General features: G+C 38.4%; 1 protein-coding gene across 3 annotated transcripts in view; it reads right to left on the bottom strand.

Annotated features, from left to right (window-relative positions):
- LOC144031960 (protein kinase C beta type-like) overlaps window positions 1-13,169 on the bottom strand; it is a 102,409-nt gene that overhangs the window by 63,779 nt on the left and 25,461 nt on the right. For 2 of the 3 annotated variants that reach the window (XM_077539521.1, XM_077539513.1), the window contains exon 3: window positions 7,186-7,268. In XM_077539521.1, the coding sequence (XP_077395647.1) occupies window positions 7,186-7,268 (83 nt within the window). Of the gene's footprint in view, window positions 1-7,185; window positions 7,269-10,109; window positions 10,306-13,169 lie in introns of those variants that run through there. The other variant, XM_077539531.1, reaches the window with a different exon arrangement.

Genomic DNA, 13,169 nt, shown 5'->3' with positions numbered 1-13,169 from the left:
TGATGAAGTCATGTGACCCACATTCATTCACGGGTACAGGGAATGTCAACTGTGAACGACCAAAGGAGTGTCCGGAGGAGAAACACATGGATTGTGACTAAAGACAGGTTGGAAAGATTTCCAACTGACAAAGTCTACCAAAGCATTTATTGAAAGATTGTTAAATGCATTTTACCATAATATGATTGTGATATATGTGACCTGCTCTGGCTAAAAATAGATCGGGTGGTCAAAAGATTTGATTTTGAGATTTCTCCAAATACCCTCGACTCATTCACTCCCAGCCATTTTCACTGAAGCAAACCCCTTCACTCCAGCTGTCTTTTGTTTGAGGATGACATTATCAATAACAAAATAACATTTGGTGTAAATGCAACGGGAGGCTGTGCTGCTGAGTCTCGAAGCATGAAGTCAGCTCATAACATATGCACAAAGTGCAACAGTCACTCTTCACTAATGAATGCTACAGTACCACCCACACACTGTTTTCCATTGTGCTGTCTCTGCTTTTTATTACTTTTTGGCTAAACAAACTTTGGTGTGGATGTAGCTTCCTACAACATGTTTTTCTTGAAACTTGAGACTGAATGAATCGTGACTTGATGGTTAAGTATTGTATTCCTGTTTACCACAATTGTGTCAAGATGCCATTAAAACACAATCAATTCCATACTATCAACCAAATTCAGAACCATCATTTAATCAATTATACCGTAGTTTCCGCACTATAAGGCGCACCTAAAAGCCTTCAATTTTTTTAATTATAATCCAGTGCGCCTTATATATGGATCAATATTGAGCCGCAACAGGTCTCGCTGTCAAGATGCTATCGGCGACCCTGCACCATCGGTGACGCGCATGCGCAGAAGATCCCGCCATCTTGGGTTCGCTAGCTAATACTAATACTTTACCTCAGAGAAAATAATAAAACAGCTTTTTATTCATTTTGGGAGTGAATGGAGTTGTCAGAAAGCTGGTTTGTAATCTATTCATAAAGTTTGACTGACCTATCGGACTGTTTTGTTGACATTCCCTTTAGCGCAGCACCATCTAATGGATGCATAACAGAACCCCAGCCTCTACTGTAGCGCCTTATATATGGAAAAGTTTTCAAATATGTCATTCATTGAAGGTGTGCCTTATAATGCGGTGCACCTTATAGTACGGAAAATACGGTAATTCCCATTGCCCAAATGAAATCATGTGATCGGGGATAGCCAGCATTTTATGTTTGTTTGTTTGTTTGTTTGTTTGTTTGTTTGTTTTCTACACTGAAGTGTAAACTTCGAGTTGGCCAAACAATCCAAATTGGATGTGCACCAAACTGGACCCCTTCACACACATCAGATTACTACAGTGGATAGGTTTGAAATGTGAATTGTGTTTCCAAAATCAATGCTTTTATCACTAAGGAACTACATATCATGTACAGTATATACTGTAGACTTAGCTGGCATTTCTTTTTACTTGTTCAAATCCCCTCCAAACGAACAGAGCGTGTACACAGCCCCAAGTACCATTAGCAGGCTGAGGACCTTGAATGTAGGTTTCATTAGAGCCTCATCTCATCCCTCGACTTGTCCCGAAGGGCAAGTTTTCTATTAACCCAGATCTATAATTGACTTCTTCTTTTAAACATACGTCTTGGTGAGACAGAGGAAAATGAGAGAGATGGGGGGGGGAGCTTAATGCTGTAAAGTGGGGTGACAACATAACTGACAATGCACATTGAATTTTCTTCAATAGCTGCAGTAATCCATTGTCCTTGACAAACATTTGGCCTTACCACATACAAAGCCTCAGCATAATTCATGAATCAATCTAACGCAGCTCCATTTCTGAAATGGTATGATGCAAATCAAATATTTACAGTTGAAGGAGACTTTGTCTGTTGAAATAGTTTTGTCAAAAATACACCAAGGATCAAGAATTATAGCATACATTCTAACCCCTATTTTATGTCTTGTTGAATTTTGCTTGATGAATGTGGCCTGTGTCATGCTAGTGAACCAGTGGCTCATCTGCCTCATATACTGCTTGCTCAATGGTGAGCCCAGATGCTAGTACAATGAAGTAATGTTGACATGGCCACATGGAACATCCACTTTTTAGAAGCTAACATTGCTAGCTAATGCTTATATGTGCATCCAACCAAACTCAATGAAGCTTTGGTTACCTTTCGGCTTTGGTCAAGTGTGTCAGCCAATGCAAATTGTCATAACTTGAATGTGGCTTTGGATACTCGCCCAGCTTAGTTTTTAAGTAAGGGATCGGCTGAATCGGGATCGGACAATTTAGTATTTTATGCAAATTGATGGTCGGCTGTAATGTCTTCATTTGCTCAATCGATCAATGACGTAATTGATTGGCTCAGAGAAATAAGAAATGACGACATGTTATATTTACTGTTTATCAGCATTTTTTTTTTTTTTAAATGAAGGATTTAGTTAGGTTTTTTTTCCCATGCATTTCAGTTGGTGTCACTTATACGTGGGTTTTCACTATTTGTGGGCCGGGCCAGCCCCTTTCCCTCGCGAATGGTGGCGGTCGTTGTTTTAAATAGATATATTGCTCCATCTTCTGATCAAATCAGTGATTGATTATCATTATTTTCAAACTTGATCGGTGAAGGGCCAAAAAATCCTGATTGTGTAAAGCTTACTATTTGAAAATGCTGAGTTGACTGCATTTAATAGAGACGTTTTTACAACACTTCAATGCGGCAAATTGATTAATTATATATCCGCAGGGATAGGGACGGACCGCAAATAGAGGAAATCTGCATGTATTTGACACCCAATGAAATGCATTTGGGAAATAAAATCAACAAAACATAAATTTTTAAAATCTTCAAAAAAAAAAAGAATAAAAATAATAATATAACATATTGGGGGAAAGAATGAAAAAAAAAATCTGTGAATACGCAATTCAGTGGGTGCACACTTGGTCAAGCTGTACTTGACAGCTCTTCGAAGCTTCAGCCAGGTCTTGAAAAATGGTACATTTTCCATTCATCCATCCATTTTCCAGAAAAAACTATCAGCTAAATTATTCTTTGACGTCTTTATTCTTCTTAACAGATGATGTATGATTCCAATTTTGACCTCCACTTTGCTTGCATGTTCAGAGGAGCAAGCTACCCGTCTCCTCCATTTAAATTTGCACCAAGTTCAAAAGAAAGCTAGCCTAGATTACCACTGCATTGGAACTGAGGTCATAAGTCCACAAACTCATTAAGAAAATGACATGGTGGGGCTGGTAAGGCCCCGTAATTAAGAGCAGCCCACCACCCCCCGGGGTGGAATGGCATTTAAATAGAATAGGTAGCGACTGCGGGAAAGAGAGCTATTCAGAGAACGGCGAGTGCCTGATATAAGCAGAACAAAAAGATCTGTTAAATGTAAAAAAAAAAAAACAGGTGTTCTGTAGCTGATTGACAGTTCTTTCATCATTAAAAACGTGTACGACAAAAGCAAACAATACAAACGCCAATCACTTGTAAAGAGCATTTACACAAAAAGACAAATAATGCACAACATTTCAGCATTTCCTCTGAGGCTGACTAAGTGTACTTGTCACACTGAAGGGGCCTCCTGAGGGAGGAGAGGACATGGAACTTAAAAGATCCTTGCCTTTCTTGAAAGGACGACGTTGACGTGATGAAAGCGCTCCGAAGACAAGGAAGGGAACACCATAGTGTTCCCTTTGGAAGCGCAAATTAGAGAGCCTATCTTCAATTTAAGAATAGAAATGAAAGAAAGGAGGCTCCCTGACTGCTCTTTCTTTCTTTCTTTCTTATTTTGATGATGGAGCAATTAACCGCATTAAGAAACCCAGTGAATTATTGAACGCCGCTTACAAGATGTCTCACAACCTTTGTGTAATCGTATCTGTCCACATCCTGAACTCATGAAACTTGATTTCACATCCACGTCAGTATTGATTTGCACTTTGCAAGTTGTAAACTATTAAGCAAGAGTAGATTATATCATTAAGATGTTTGATGGACCTTGCTTCGTGTACAGTCTTGCAGAACTGAAAACATCTGGGGGAGTGGCGACAGTGCCTTGTCTTCAAGGACACGTTGACGCCAGAAAGTGAGCAAACTCGCATCTCTCCAACCACTCGCTGTCATTTTTCTTTTACGTTTCATTCCACAACAGGAAATGACGTGTGCCCCCGTCATGATGATGTTTACGTATATTTTGTATGTCATGTATGGCATTTCTTGGAACCAAGAATTAATTGATAAAGGGCTAGGAACTAGTTTGTTCTTGCACTATTTTGGAGAATGGTCAAAAATGAATGCATTTTTATAATAAATTTAAAAAAAAACAAAAAGAAAGAAAATGTCTTCCTATTAGTGTCATTAACTAAAACTAGACTAGACTAAAACCTCCATTCATAAACAATAACTGGGTCTAAATCAATCTGCATTTTTGTCGACTAATGAAGAAGAGACAAAAATGTACTTCACTTAATAAAAACTGCACTAAAATCTATGGACAGTTTAGTGCATGAACAAAAACAAGACGAAAAAAAATGATATGATTTTGTAAAATTCTGTCTCTGCTAATCTGTCACTGTGACACTGTCACACACGGTGACACACCCGCTTTCAAATCTACAGCTAACAAGTGCAACATGCACAAACACATGGGACAGACAGGAAGGAGGTGTCACAGAGGAAAAAAAAATAATAAATTATAGTTATACCGTCAAATTATCCAACGGCTGGGTTATAATCTTCCAATAATTATGTTAATCCAACCACTAACTAATGCTGGATAACTTGTTTGCTTAGCATGGAGTCATAGTAGCCCCTTGTTGATATACTGTAACTTTGTGTGAAGTACATTTTATGTGAAATCGTTTTAGATTTGAAATGTTCAACATTATCTGCTGACAAAAATATATATACATATATATACAGAGGTAAAAATGATTGTCCCGACTAAAACTAGACTAAAACTTTGACAGTTTTAGTTTACTAAAACTATCCATCCATTTTCTGAACCACCTGTTCCTCACAAGGGTCATGAGGGGTGCTGGAGCCTATCTCAGCTGGCTATGGACAGTAGGCGGGGTACACCCTGGACTGGTTGCCAGCCAATCACAGGGCGTTGACTAAAACTAGATTAATAAAATTACGTTTTCTTGGACTAAAATAAAAACTAAAAGGCTATTTATTGTCGACTAAATGTTGACTAAATCAATATTGGATGAGGTTGACTAAGTGTGATAAAAACTAGGGATGCACGATAATATCGGCGGCCGATAATTATCGGCAATTATCGACCAATTTGACATCAAACAGATAAAACTGATAATAAACTAAATCCGCCGATAATAGACTTGCCGCGTTGGTGGTTGTGGTTTTGGCTCAAGTCGTGGCCAACCCCTCAACCCATCCCCTCTCCTACAGTGGTGTTGCATATGTGTGACATCACAATGCGCGCGACCTCGTGTGTACGGACCATGCAACATGGCGACATGGCAGACGCCAGGTTGGGCGTTCTTTACAGTATCTCCACAAAACGTAACCCTCGCAGTTTGCAACAAGTGCGCTGCAGAAGGGAAAAAGGCATCGAGCTTCAACACATCAAATCTGATAAGTCACATTAAAATTCGCCATCGTGAGGATTTATGGAAGCAATACGAAGAGGCCTGCTCTGCTAAACCGAAACCAAGCAGAGGGAGTCACAGCGAACTCGATGCAACTGGCTTGCTAACTATTGAGGAAGCGCTACAGAAGAGGCAAAAGTTTGACAGAAAAGACCCGAGGACGACAGCAATTGATGACAAAATCCTCCATTTTATTACGGTTGGTGACCAACCTTTTTCAGTAGTTGAAGACGTTGGATTTCGCTTGCTAATGCAACACGTTGAGCCGCGCTATGACATTCCGAGCCGCTGCTACTTTTCCGATACATGTCTACCTGAACTGTATAATACGCTTGCAACACACATCCACACACTACCAACGCAGAACGACGCTAATTATATCAGTTTTACGATGGATATATGGACCTCAGACGCGAGTCAAGCCAGTATGCTAAGCATGACGGTGCAGTGGATCGATGAGGATTTTAATTTCCAAAAATCCTTCATTCACAAGAGCTCCCGGGGTCACACACTTCACAAGCAATCTGTGTTTGCAATCCTGTCAGGGATTTGACTTCACTTATTGTGAAAGTTAAAAGGCAATGCCAAAATGTTACGGGCTTAGTTCTATTGGCCTATTTTTTTATTATTTTTTTTTTTTTCATTTTTAAAACATGACTGTTTTGTTACGGCAAATTCAAAATGAGTTGCTGGTTATCTTTGAAGCAGATATATCAATAAAATTGAGCTTGATGGTGATTTACACAATGTTTCAATGTATTTGTACATGTTAGATTTATAATAGTATTCAAGTTCATTTTGCAAACAATTATCGGCTTATCGGTTATCGACATTGGCACTTCTAAATTATTGGTTTATCGGTATCGGTTGAAAATAGCATTATCGTGCATCCCTAATAAAAACTGACAAGCGTGATTCAAACTGGACTAAGACTGAGACTACATTTTAAAATGCCTGATAAAATTAACACTACTTCCTATCCTTCTGGCCAATCAGAGGGCAGGGAAAGCAAACGACCAATCACCTCGATTGTGCATTCTAATGCCTCCGTTAAGCTATAGAGGAAGATTAGACATATATATTCTAAACATATTTAAAATAATCTCTGGTATACCAAGTGACATTTTATTTATTTATTTTTAATGGGTCATGTGACTCATCGCACAAAATGAAATCGTGTGAAAACATACTACACTGCAAATGTCAATGTGCATTTGCTGTTGTTAAATCAAGATTAAAAATGAGTGTACAGTTTAAAAAAAAAAAAAAAAGTCCCATTTGAAGCTAGAATTTTTTTTTAAGCCTCTAGGTTCCACTCTTGCCAGAATAAAAAAATAATAATAATAATAATAAAATAAAAACAAATAAAAACTCTGCTTTTCAAGGGCACAACATTGTTTGCCGGTAGATGAAAGGCCAACAACATGCATAGGAAAAATGTGCTATTCAAGATATCCATGCTCTTGTGCACATGTCCCAAGTCTGTCAAATGTCCGTACCTGACACATTTGATGGCATCCGCTGCGTGCACATTTACACTCACACATGAATGATACTCACATCTGAAGCTGGACCTTTATCAGCTCCTGGGCAGGAGAAAGTGACAAACTCATGGCAACGTTTGTGCACCACGAAACAGCACACTGTGGGGAGGAAGAAGAGATCTTCAGTGAATCTGTTTCAACAACAGAAAATATAACAAAATAATCCAATCAAACGGACGTTCACACATGTTATTCCTATACTTTAAACTTATTATTAATCTTATTCCGCCCGTTTTTTGACATGTATCTCCTTCCACATTTTCATCCGATTCACTCCATTCCAATTTTAATACATTCCAAATATTTACACCATGCTGGGGTGTATTTTGTTTATTCCAAATATTCACGCCCGATTTTGTACCCGATTTTTCCCCATTATTCTCAATGGGACATTCAAAATTTCACATTTACTTCCACATTTTTCAGCTTCAATATATTCCTGCAATTCACGCCATGAGCTCTTCAGGCTTTTCAGCTCCAAAATTCACACCTTACCCACAATTCCCGATTTCGTACCCGATTTTTCCCAATGTGCGATTCTACATTTCACATTTACTTCCACATTATTTCTCCGATTCACTTCATTCCAACTTCAATATATTCCAGAAATTCACGCCATGAGCTCTTCCAGTTTTTCAGATCCAAAAATTCATGCCTTACTCAATTATTACTTATTCAACATTTTGTACCCTACATTACCCACATTCTACATTTCCCATTTACCTCCACATTTTTCATCCAATTCACTTCATTCCAACTTCTATATATATTACACTAATTTAGGCCATAAGCTCTTCCATCTTTTTCAGTTCCAAAATTCACACCTTATCCACAATTCCCCATTTTGTACCATACTTTTCCCCACATTCTAAATTTCCCATTTACTTCCACATTTTTCATCTGATTCACTTCATTCCAACTTCAATATATTCCACCAATTCACACTATGAGCTCTTCCATCTTTTTCAGTTCAAAAAATTTTGCACCTGATTCTTCAAACCTTATCTAATTTTTTTTTGTTTTTCTGCTCTAATTTTTTTCATTTATTCATCGATTCACACCCTCCATTCCAATTTCAATCGTTCAGCTCTTTCCAGGTCATTCTGCATCATTCCATGCCATTCAATATCATTCCAAATCATTCCACAGTGTTTCATTCAGCTTTCCAGCCTTCACACGCCATTTCCCCAGAAATGGCATTTTCTTGTTACTGTTAATATTGTAACTTAGAACTGTGTCAAATGTTATCTTTAGTATATGGTGCGGACCTCTAAAAAAAAAAAGAAACTGAGTGGCTGGCCGCAACAGGGCCAGCGGGCCGTACATTGAACACACCGCTGTACACGCTCGACAAGAGTGATATTTGCGTGTCCAAAAGCTGTTAAATCGGCCATGTACCTCACTTATTAAATGGCTTCCAGTGGGAAATGCAGGCAGGCTTCTGTCTTATTAACACCCACACACTCTTATTGTCAGTCCTGCACCACTGAGGCATTGTCAGCCACTCTGGATAAGTGATTCTTGGCTACAACGCTATTGAACGTGCAATGTAGCTCCACTTATGCTGCATTATCGAACAAAATGACGTAGTTTAATATCTACATTAGCAAAGAACACTTTGTTTTTTTTTTAATTGAATATATATACACGTTTATTTGTTTTAATTCAAAACAAAAACAATTCTGATCGTTTCCAAATGTGTGGCCGGGTTGAAAGACATGAAAGGCTGGATGCACAGCTGCCGTCCCCATCAAACTCATCAATGTCAAATCTACTGGCAGGCGTGACGAGGCAAGTATGCTATAAATAATCTTGTACCCTTGTGCAGTAACGAACTACATTTACTTTTTGGATAAATTGTACTTGTCAAGAGACATATTTTTGAATTTGATGTTATTTACATTGATTGAACTGCATTCCACTTTTTACTTTTAGATGCATCTATTATTGATTTGCACGACATTTTTGCTTTAGCTCATCAGAGAGAATTGTGCCTTGGGCGCTGACTCTCTTTCAGCAATCCATCATAGCCACGATTTGACTCCATTTTACCAATCGAACGGAGTCGCGAGTCCCACGACCGCACAAAAAACATCTCTCTGGCTCCACACAGAAGCATTTTTTTTCCAAAGTGACTCCTTTACATGAAACCTGGCAAATAAACAGATGAAACAACAATGTGCGACTCACAGAAGAGACCGAACACCTTTGGCCTCTCATCTAATCTGCTTACGACACAGACAACGAAAAAGATCAGCTACGTCACGAGCTGTCATCTTTGTCTGAATTTTTTCATTTCAGCCTACAAGAACTCCATTTTGAAATTGAGAAAACATGTTGCAGTTGTTGGTCTAATCTCTGTCTGGTAAACTCATTGTGCTATTTCACAAGTGTAAAGAAAGAAAGTTAATTTAAGATTGTTCCTTGTTGTTTTGTTATTTTATGAAGAGTTAATTCTTTCATTTCGTGTTTTTGGGGGTGATATCTGAAGTTGCACATTTAAGTTTGTCTATTTTTGTCTATTTCATGTGAATGTTCTGATTTACTAACCAGTTAATGTGTACTGAAGTATTTTTTTTTTCCACTATTCATTGCTTGCGTGATAAAGTTATTTTTTCGATCTTGCTGCAAGACTTCCTGTGAGTCACTATAGGGATGATCAATACTACTTTTTTTTTTCAGACCGATACCAGTACGAGTACACACCTCGAACGTAAAATAAAAAAAAAAAAACTGACAGATAATTTAAAAGACCCAATATAGCATTTAATCTTAAAACTGCACGATATTAATGGAAAATTTCTACTCTTCTAATTTCTCGTTCCTGATAGTAAAATGGCCACAAGAGGGTGGCTGATAGTTTTGAGTGCTTTTAGAGTGCCTTTACCTTAAAATAAGGCTGGTACGGGCACAATACTGATTCCCGGTATCGGTACTCACCCACTCCTGGTTGTAATTAGGGATATTTGACTCAATTTCACCAGTTATATGACTGCATGCAGTTTGTGGGCTCGCCAAAGTGACTCATTTAAAAAAAATGTCCAAAGAAATGGGTGAAGGATGCATTAACACGCCATTATGCTATATGAAAATATGACTAGATGAGAGACAACAAGAATGTATCGAGGAACAGAGGAGCAGGTGGCCAGATGGAACAGAGGTAATAATCCGACAAAAACACACTTTTCAGACAGTTTATATATAGACAATGAATCGATCCGATTGGCTGTGGCTAGACATGTGGGAAACAGGACTGACATGGAATTATCTGATCGGCTGTTGACCAGATAAAGAGATTAAAGATTCCTGACATCACATAGCTTCTGACATCACATAGCGCATTACCCGTTGAAACCAGATGCCTATTACATCAGTTGAAAACAGACTTGACCTCACGCTCATGACCCAAACATAACCCTTGCATGACCCTACTCATGACAGTAAACATAACCCTTACATGACCCTAGTCACAGTAAGCATAAATCCCTTTCATGACCCAAACATAACCCTGTTATGCCCTTGCATGACCCAAACATAACCCTGGCATGACCCAGTCATGACAGAATGGAGTTAATCTATAAATAAGCATCTCTGGTAAATAGGATGTACTTTATTTGTAAAGTTTTTGTTTTGTTTTTGTTGTTTGTTTTTTTATTCTCAGACATGTTATGAGAGAAATGATTCTGAACTGTTATACTGTTGTGGCGAGAGTTGGAGTTGACTGTTGTGATGGAGCCGGATAGACAGATGTAATGTACGATAAACAGTTAGCAGTGACTAGTTTGCCGTGACTGGCAACTATCCTGCTAGCGTTATTTTGCCATGAACTGCTCTGACTGGTCAATCACCGTACACCGTCTTGTCTAGAGTGACGGACATGCCTCGCGAGCACTTATCTTAGCGGTTAGCATCGCAAAGTTGCCAGTCGCGGCAAAATGACTACTAAACAGTTTGACTCAACTCAACTCAACTCAACTCAACTTTATTTATAAAGCGCTTTAAGAACAGGCGTTGCTGTATACAAAGTGCTATATGAGTTTTATGGTCAAGATGTCAAATGTGCACCTTTTGAAGGTACGTACAGTACTCAAGTACACTTTTGGCTTCTCGGGACCTCTGGTGATATTATGATTTTATCCAATGAGCTCAATAATGCTGCGATTGGCTGGCAACCAGTCCAGGGTGTCCCCCGCCTACTGCCCAGAGCCAGCTGAGATAGGCGCCAGCACCCCCCGCGACCCTTGTGAGGAATAAGCGGTCAAGAAAATGGATGGATGGATGGAGCTCAATAATGGCTTATCAATGACACCACAAGGGCATATAACAATGAGTCAGCTGTTCAGAAATATCAAAACCGATGGCGAACCTGCACTGATTAGAGAATATCATTACATGATCAAAGTCTTTTCCTCATCTAACCCCATCACACACACACATGGACACCCCGTCATGTGCACCTCAATGGTACTTGACGCCCACGCAATATCCTCCTCTTTGGTCACACCTCCCCCTCACTGATATGATACAACACACGTATCAGACCACCCACTCATCCCAGTCACATCGCAGATTGAATACACAAAGCGAGGGTGGAAGGAGGCAAGGAGGTAGGGAGGGAAATGGAAAGAGCTGTACGCACATATTGCTTCAAGGCAACTGCTCTTTTGGAGTACTTACTTCTGCCAAATCCTTTACCAAAACACAGATTGGATTGCAAAAATAGAACTGCACACTATGCAATGAAACGACCCTTGGGCCCAAACAAACAAAATCTTATTATATAAATATGCCATAACAGAGATGCAGAGCGCACACATTCTTGTTTTGTCCACAAAAAAAAAGTAGGTACTGTACAAAATTGAAATGCGAATGGTGGTTCAAATGCAAACTATGAATTTTACATTTGTTTCATAAATTGCATGAAACTGAATTGATAATATACTAGCGTGTGTTGACGAGAAGAGAGACACATTATGTTCCTGAAAAATGTGACTTCCTGACCCCAAGGTGACCTCAACCTCTGATCTCAATCCGACTCTGGGCATCTTGCCACTGTGCTTTCGTTATTCATAATTTACATCAAATAGCTACAGCAAACATTCAAACAGTATTTACAGAACAGAGTCGTACCCACAAATATCTACTTCATTTTGAGTATACAGTAATACTTTGACCCATTCAAGAAAGAAGTCAAATTTACAAAATGTAACACATTCCACTCGAAATAGGTCTGTATCTTAATAAACAACTTATCAGTAATTAGTTCTAGTAAATTAACTTAACACATAATATATTTTAGGCAAGATATTTTTACAACCTTCATGGTCATGGACTCATGGTTATGCTTATACAATGTTGATGCCTCGGTAGAAAAAGAATAATTAGTAATATTGTGCAGAGTCGTCATGACTGTATGAAGCACAGCACAGCATTTAAAAAAAAAAAAAAAAAAAAAAGAAAAAAAAGACTCAAATATATGCCATACAATATCTGCCAAATAGGCCTTATTTCAAAACAGTAACACTTGAAGCTTATTTATTACATTTTTAGCACCACTGCAGTAATTAATTTGATTTATAAACCATATTTAAACAGCTCCAGCTAACCAGGGGGCTATACAAAAAAAAATAATTGAATAAAAAGTAAACACAAATAAATCTTAAATAACAATCATTTCTTTTTCCCTCTCTGTATTATTTGGATAGGTTATAATGGCCTCAAAGAAACTGTGTTCAAAGATATACAGAGTCATTGTGAGAAGTCTATCGCTATTTATCTGCATTCATTTTCATGCCCAGTTATACTATATTATTATTATTATATATTATATTAGTATAATAAATGCACACTTTGCTGGAGAAGCAAGATAAGCACAAACACAGCAGAAGCCCTGTGGTCTTACATTGTTGAACTGGATGAGACCAACTCACGCATGCACATTAAATGGGAAAAAAAAAAAACAGCACTGATGGATTTTTCTACGACATGTCAACGGAACTG

This window comes from Festucalex cinctus, chromosome 1 (assembly GCF_051991245.1).
Source record: "Festucalex cinctus isolate MCC-2025b chromosome 1, RoL_Fcin_1.0, whole genome shotgun sequence".
In the NCBI taxonomy this organism is placed as follows: Eukaryota; Metazoa; Chordata; class Actinopteri; order Syngnathiformes; family Syngnathidae; genus Festucalex; species Festucalex cinctus.
The sequence above is the reverse complement of the archived record's forward strand: the minus strand, read 5'-3'. Positions and strand labels throughout refer to the sequence as shown.